The 7477-nt window shown below is 38.5% G+C and overlaps 1 protein-coding gene across 2 annotated transcripts; it reads left to right on the forward strand.

The window, feature by feature from the left end:
* The first annotated feature begins 1489 nt into the window (after positions 1-1489).
* LOC147861760 (1-aminocyclopropane-1-carboxylate synthase 6-like) lies at positions 1490-6922 on the forward strand. Of its 2 annotated transcripts, none has more exons than XM_087322526.1 (13): positions 1490-1696; positions 2045-2097; positions 2293-2404; positions 2883-2923; positions 3008-3107; positions 3492-3668; positions 3806-3879; positions 4349-4529; positions 4618-4730; positions 5060-5177; positions 5265-5334; positions 5802-5975; positions 6540-6922. In XM_087322526.1, the coding sequence occupies exons 2-12, from the start codon at positions 2045-2047 to the stop codon at positions 5954-5956; spliced, it is 1194 nt and encodes a 397-aa protein (XP_087178652.1). In that variant the 5' UTR covers positions 1490-1696; the 3' UTR covers positions 5957-5975; positions 6540-6922. The 2 variants fall into 2 exon arrangements, with proteins under 2 accessions (XP_087178652.1, XP_087178653.1); XM_087322527.1 differs by having other exon boundaries at positions 5802-5959.
* The last annotated feature ends 555 nt before the right edge of the window (positions 6923-7477 follow it).

Below are 7477 nucleotides of genomic sequence, written 5' to 3' on the forward strand. Positions count from 1 at the left end.
CTGCAAGGGAGCGGAACAAGACCTGGTTCAACCGGACACACCGGTTGCGACCAAAGAAGATCGAGGAAGGCGACTAGGTCTTGGTATACGACAACAACCTCGACAATCAGCACAAGGCGATGCGAAAGTTCGCTAGGAGATGGTTCGGGCCCTACACGGTGACGAGCGCGAATGACAACGGCACGTACCACCTCGCGGAGCTCGACGGGACACGGTTAGCGGTGCCGGTGACCGGGAAGCGGATCAAAGCGTTCAAGAAGCGGTTCGAAGACGAGCCGGGGCCTGCAAGTGGGAGCGACAACGACAATCAGTTTGGACCCGGCGGGGAATCAGAGAACGACAAGTGACGCCGGTTTTCTTCGGTATCTACCCGTCTTTGGCGCATGTCGGTGGATGCGCGGTTTGGTGGGGGTGGATGTCGTGAAGAAAACCGGGCATAGGCAGAATCTGAGAAAATGGCGCATGAACCGGTTCTTACACGGATGGGCGCATGAATTGATATTTTGATATTTTGTACATGATTCATAAATGGATCGGCTGATGTAAATACTAAGTAGTATACATTTATTGAGGGATTGTGCGTATCTCTATTGAAAGGGACAGGGAATAAAGCGGTTTAACTAGGGAAAGGAGGCACTCCCCTTTTTTTTGGGGGGGGGGAACTATTTAAGGAGAGGGGAGAAGGAGGAAAAATATCGCGCGTTGGCAAGGACGAAGTGTTGCTGCAAAACCGAGTGCCGAGCTCTCTCTTCTCTTCCTCCGGTCGTCGGTCTCTGTGGGTGTCAGGAGTTTGTTGCCTCTGCTTCGTTGACAACCCGTGTGCTTCAAGCAGAGGCTCTCCCCCTTTTGGTTCCTGGAGTTGTGTGGCAGTCGTTTGTGTGCGTGAGTAGGACCCTGTGTCAGGCCCATTACCGGGTTGCCGGTTGTAACTGTTCGAGTTGTAAGCTATTGAATTTAGTAATTGGATTCTTGTTTTATTGCTCTTAAACTTCTCTCTGTGTATCTGCAACTCTCTCTCTCTCTCTCTCTCTCCATCTCTCTCTCCTTGGTCCAAGACCCCCGTGGTCCCGCCTCTTTCTACATGCACGCGCGTAACAACGCGACAACGTACTCACCTCTCTATTACGTCCCACACATATATATGTACTCTTAATTCACTAGATGTCACTTATGGAATGCGGGGGGGGGGGGGGGGGGGGGGTTGAACTCACGACCTCTTGGTCTCTTGGAAATTGGAAAGCTACAAATGTAAATAAATAGAAACACAGGCACACATATACACATACACACACGCCTCTAAGGAAATTGGAAGGCTACAAATGTAAATAAACAGAAATACAGACACATTTCTGTCATATTCTTCTTCTTCTTCTTCTTCTTCTTCTTCTTCTTCATTATACCCTTGCTCTGATTCTTCGCAGGGAGACAAAAAACAACAGAACAGGCGATGGAGCAAAACGGTGGTGGGCTTCATCGTCACTCTGAGCAGAATACTACTACTACTACTACTACTACTACTACTATTATCATCAATGAAGGAGGTGGAGAACCAGAAAAAGAAGATTCTCTCACTCCTTCGTCTCTGTCTCTCAGAGGTAGTAAAGCTCTCACCCCTTTCTCTCCTTACATCGAAGCTGTCAAGAAAGCTAAGTCTTCACAATGGTCTCCTATCGACAATCCTGATGGTTTCTTCCTGGTGAGATTTCTCAGTAACCCTCCACGTAAAACCCCCTATGTCTCAACACTAAAATTTAACCCTAAGTTAACTCTAAATGTTAGCCCTGTCTTTTTTTAACCCCAACTTTAAACCGAACTGTTAACTCTAATCTCTTCAACCCTAGTTTTACCATAGCTTTCAACTCTAAGCTCAATCCTAGGTTTAAGCTATAACGTTTGACTGTAACTTAACTTTAGCTTAACACCTAACTTTCAAACCTAAGTTGAACCCTAACTTTTCACGCCTTTACTGATCTGCGTATGTGAAGTTTTTGAGAAGAACTTGTTGTATATCTCAATGTTTTTTCTCCTATTTGTCCGTATGCAGATGGCTCAAGCTGAGAATATGCTGTCGTTTGATCTCATCCATGAGAAGATGAAGTAAGTGATTCTATCTATCCTTGTCGATCTTTACAAGGGAAAAGAGAAATAGGGAGGCGTTCTATTTTGCTTTATTTGAGCTTTACAATAAAACCTTGGCTTGAATGCCTTTTTCCGGAGCCTTGCCATGAGCTTTGCATATTGGTTGTTTGTCATAACTGGCGAAAATGAAAAAATATATTTCTGTGATTTCAGGGAATGTAGGGAAATTCCATTAAATGTGGGTCTCTATGGTAACTTTCGAGGTGGAGAGAAACTTCGTCAGGCCATAGCAAGGACTATGGAGAGGACTTTTATGGGTGTCAAGGTATTTCAGTCCTATGTCAGATTCAAACTCGGGCGAAATTATGCCACACATTTTTTCATGTGTTTTTCGAAATGCGACACTTTTTTCGTAGTTTAATCTGAAAATGCCAGGATTGGATGCTTTTCATAAAGTAATGTGCTACTAATAAGTCATGTCCTACCAGAATAATTAAGATCTGGGAACTAATTCAGTAATGCGATGTCGACTGATCAAGTTCTAACCAACAATTAAATTGCTATAATTAAAAACACTTTAATTAGGAAATCGGGATGCTAATTAATTAACAAATTGTTAATTAAATACTGTGATGAATCAATGCCATTATTTAGTGGCACATTTTTCCTAACCAGTTGATGAAGCGAAAAGTGTGGCTTTTTGGCAAATACACAAGAACAAAAATGTGTGAGCATTTTGGCAATTACACATAGTGGCAGTTTTTCCCTTAAGCTTAACAACTCCATTTTGCTGTATGTTACAGGTGGATCCAGGAAACCTTTGTATATCTAGTGGTGTGACAGCGTAAGTTGCTCAATTGACTCTCCATCATGAACTTAGGGAAAGTCTTGAGCTAGAGTTTGATGACGATGATGTTTTTTTGAGCAGTGTCCTGGATCTCTTCTTTTTTGCAACATGTAATTCTGGTGATGGGTGTGTTATCCCTGCACCATATTTTCCAGCTTTCGACAATGACATGCAAATAAGGGTGTGTACATCAAATTGTTGCCACATCTCGCAAAATTATATTATAATCCCGTCCAAATGTTTGTAGGGAAACACACTCCGAAATTATACGAGTTTCTCTTTATTTCTCTTAAATCCCTATTAGAGTTTGTTATTTCCAGAGAAATGCCCTTGGCCATTCCCTGAAAGAGAATTAAATTGGATGAATTGACCATATAATTGCTCAAGTAGCTCATACAAATGAAGAAAACGGGGATGAATAGACCATATCATTGTTCAAGAGGATATTGACCAAGAGCATTGGGGAAATAATGAAAACCTTGGATATTTCAGAGTTTATTCATTCATTCCATTGTTTTCATTGAGGAAATACTAACCCATCAGATTGATCATTGACCTTATTCAGAATGAGGTGTCTCCAATACCTGTTCAACCTAAAGATACAAAAACCTATGTACCAACTGCAGAAGAAATGGAAGCAGCTGTGGTCAAGGCTGCGGAAAAAGGCATTCAAGCCAAGGTTTTATTGGTCACTAATCCAGGAAACCCGCTTGGCACACTCTATCCAGAATCTACTCTAAAGGTAAACTATAGCTATTTAAAAGTAGAGGTGATATTCAATGGGCACACTTTATTAAAACAGATTAAACCTAATGAGTTAAGAGGCCGTTGCATGAAGTTGGATTCTTACAGTGACCAGTGTCATTGTTTTCTAAACAGGAACTTCTTGTATGGGCTCTCAATCGTGGACTCCATGTCCTATCTGATGAAATCTATGCGAATTCCAAATTTGGGTATGGCAAATGTTTGTAGATTTCTCATCATGATATAACTGAACACAGAATAACGAAGAATACTGTCAAATTCAATGAATAGTATAATATGTTTTAATTAAGATTATGATTCATGACTTAGTTTAAATTTTTTTGTGAACTCCAAAGTACCATATTTTTTCATTCTTTCTCCAAATGGCCCTGGGTTTTGGTTATTTCTGCAAATGCCCATGGTCAACCCCAAAAGAGGGAAGAGGATGAATTGAGCATATAATTGCTCAAATAATACACGGAATTGAGAACAAGGGAATGAATTGATGATACATTTGCTCAAATGGCATGTATTTGTACCAAGGGCATTTTTCGAACTAAACAAAAACTCAAGGGTATTTCAGAGTTTCCCCTTAAAATGATAAGAAGAGAGGGTAATGTATGTTTAAACCCATGTGTACACTGTGGATAAACACTTTATATGTGCTTGTTTATTCAGGCAATCGGATGATGAATTCATTAGCATGGAGAAAGTTGCTCAGAATGCTGTAGCAGAAAATTTAGTATCACCACACATAGTTAAGAAACTATTGCATACTGCATATGGCATGAGCAAAGACTTTGGCATGAATGGGTTTCGAGTGGGATGCCTGCATACGAGAAGTGAAGAACTATTAACGGTATGCCATTGTTGTTAATAAAAGCCATTATGTGTGAGCTGTTACCATTTTTTCTTGTTAACACTGTTATTGTTATGGAGAATCTCAGTTCTGGCAGAACATGGGCATGTTCGCCGCAGTGTCAAATGATACTCAACATGCCCTTGCTGTAATGTTGGAAGATGAAAAATTTATCGACTCATATGTTTCAGAAAACAAAAGGTTAAGGCAGTACTCTAAACCTACGGTTGGCTGTCTATTTTTCTCTTTACTTGGCAGCCTCCATCTGGTGATGAAAGATTTCTTAAGTTTTTATTGGTTTCTATGTGAAGCTTGTTGCCACAATGTGCATTCTCAATTGCAAATTTGATTAGTAAAATTCTTCCTCTTGAGAACTGTTTGTAATCTCCATGAGGTGTCCAAAGACATCTTCTGATATATTAACTTCAATTCTAGTTGGTTTCTATATGAATCTTGTTGTGGGTGTCTGAAGATTTCTTTTGATTTATTAACTTCATTTCTTATTGGCTTACTTGTCAATCTTACTATAGGCGCCTGAAAAAATCTTATGATCTATTAACCTCACTTCTGGAGGCAGCTCAAGTAAGGTACATGCCTGCATGTGCTGCGATGTTTTGCTGGTTGGATCTAAGAACTTTATTATCAGCGGTAAGGGCCATGTTTCTATAATATATATAACATGGACCTGAATTATATTCAAAAGAATTAAATTCTAAAATCAACTTCTTTTGATAGCCCACATTTGAAGCTGAAGATCATTTGTGGAGAGAGATTATGGATGAATGTAAAGTTGTCCTTACTCCAGGTTATTTGCTCAACTCTTAATTAATTAATTAGTGGCTTCTTTTCTTTGTGAATACCTAAAAGGCCTTCAAGATTAATTCCGAAAATGCCACTCACATTTTCCACCAAATTCCATAAAAAACGCAAGATCGAGATAAATAACCGAAATCGTCCATGTCATCCTTCAAAATACAGAAATTGTTAATAAGTCTTCTTCTCTGACTTGTCAATCAATTTAGCTAGCAAGAATAATAAACATTAGGTTGTAGTTAGTGGTTAGTCATCTTAATTCTACAAGTTTAAGATTCAAAATTTCAGAAGCTAATGAATGGCATTTTAGGATTTATAATGACTAAACTAGAGTGGCATGCTGGAACTTCTGGGAGTGGTATGTTGGGAATTATGCTAAACTAGAGTAGCATATTGTGAACTGTGGTCAAATTCCTAACATAGGATGATCTTTTCTGATTATATTCTATAAATCTACAGGAGAAGCTTGTCATTATGCGGAACCAGGATTTTTCCGGGCCTGCTATGCATCAATGTCACCTGAAATTCTAGAAGCCGCTTGCAAGCGCTTTTCTGATTTCATTGCTCGGAAAAGGAAGAAAAGGAAGGCAGAATATGAGCCACTGTTGCAATAACTTGTAAATTTTTCCAAGGGTAGATGTTTACTTATCTTTGTCATCATATCCTATAAATGGAAAAACTTCAAACTTGATGGGACTTGATGTATACTAGAGTGGTATGTTGGGAATCATGCTATCTAGAATAGCATGTTGGGAGTTGTGGTAAATTAGAGCAGCAATTATATGTATTAGAATTTGGGATTAGATGTAAGGAAAACCAGTGGAATACTCCTAACTTATGGGGGTATTTACAAGAATACCCTTAAGTCTTTAAAACATATGAGATAAGTTCAACATCCACTACTACAAGTGTCATTCTGGTAATGTTTTGTTAACTTAAGAGTTATTCTTGTAAATATCGCAAAACTTAGGTATACACCTAAGCCTGTGGAATCCTCCAGATGACAACATTTTAGTAAGTTTTTGAAATTTACCAAATGATTCAATATCTACTACAACTGGGTGTGTTATAGTAAATATTTGGGGGCTATATTGCACTAATGTTTGGAAATTTCCCTTTATATATTTGTTTATCTATTGACATATATATTATATATGTGCGTGTGAGCACTGAATTCTAATCTTCTGTTCTTTGCAGCGATTTGAAATGGACGAGTACAGGCATCAGTGATACAATAGAGGATCCTTTTTCAAGAGTAATAGACAAGAGTGGAAGTGATTTTTACTTGTATGTATTTGCCTTTGAGTCACACTGTATAACAGCTATTCGGTTGGTACATTAGCCAACCTTTGCTATGGCATGAAGAAAGAGGAGGGCAATCTTGTGTTAAGAGGCAAATCCTAATTTCTTTGCATATAGTAATCCAGATTTACGCTATTAACACTAACTTAGGTACTTATGCTTGAAAATAAAGGAAAAGTGCAGATTATTGGATCTGCCAAAAGACTTGTACAAGCACTCATTGGGAGAGATGGTGACATTATCTTTAATGAAAGCTTTTCATAGCTGATATTCACAAACTTGAACTTGACATGATACTTTCATAAGTGTAAGTGAAATGAAAAGTGTAAATTGATGCAAACCTATTTTAAGTGAATGCAATTTGTATTTGCTTTTGTATTTGCAGTATGAAATAAGCAATTGTTTTTGCATTATAGAAAAGCTGTTTCAAATTGTGAACAATATGATGCTGCAGGGATGGAATCCAGGCAACGCAATTGGTGGGTGGAAATGAATTGAGTTAAATCCCTTGCGAATGGGAAATTCATGATTAGTTATCACCAATGTAAATTGTAATTTATACCCAATTTGCCTTATTGTGGCATGTTTTGTTTTTGCAATGAGTTGTTTTTGGTTTCTTTCCCCTACACTAGCTAGAGATAGTTACAACGTAATGTAATATGTAGGCATTATACAAGGAAAGCAAGGATCTTTGTGAAATAATTTTATTTGCTGAAGTGGGATTATCTTTAGATGGTCTGAGAAAGAGTAATTGTGCTTCTATTATGAAAAATGCTTTTGGCATTTTGTCATTTGCGTGTCTCTAGACAACAATAAGAAAACATCATGAAATT

This window comes from Azolla caroliniana, unplaced genomic scaffold, assembly GCF_043228905.1.
Source record: "Azolla caroliniana isolate FFs.n. ecotype wild unplaced genomic scaffold, voAzoCaro1.0.p SCAF_7, whole genome shotgun sequence".
Classification (NCBI taxonomy): domain Eukaryota; kingdom Viridiplantae; phylum Streptophyta; class Polypodiopsida; order Salviniales; family Salviniaceae; genus Azolla; species Azolla caroliniana.

Bases quoted from the DNA above. Each gene is read 5' to 3' on its own strand.
- LOC147861760 (XM_087322526.1), top strand. From the start codon at position 2,045: ATGGCTCAAGCTGAGAATATGCTGTCGTTTGATCTCATCCATGAGAAG. The intron at 3,669-3,805 runs GTAAACTATAGC...TTTTCTAAACAG, and splicing joins ATCCAGAATCTACTCTAAAG to GAACTTCTTGTATGGGCTCT. The intron at 5,335-5,801 runs GTTATTTGCTCA...ATAAATCTACAG, and splicing joins TAAAGTTGTCCTTACTCCAG to GAGAAGCTTGTCATTATGCG.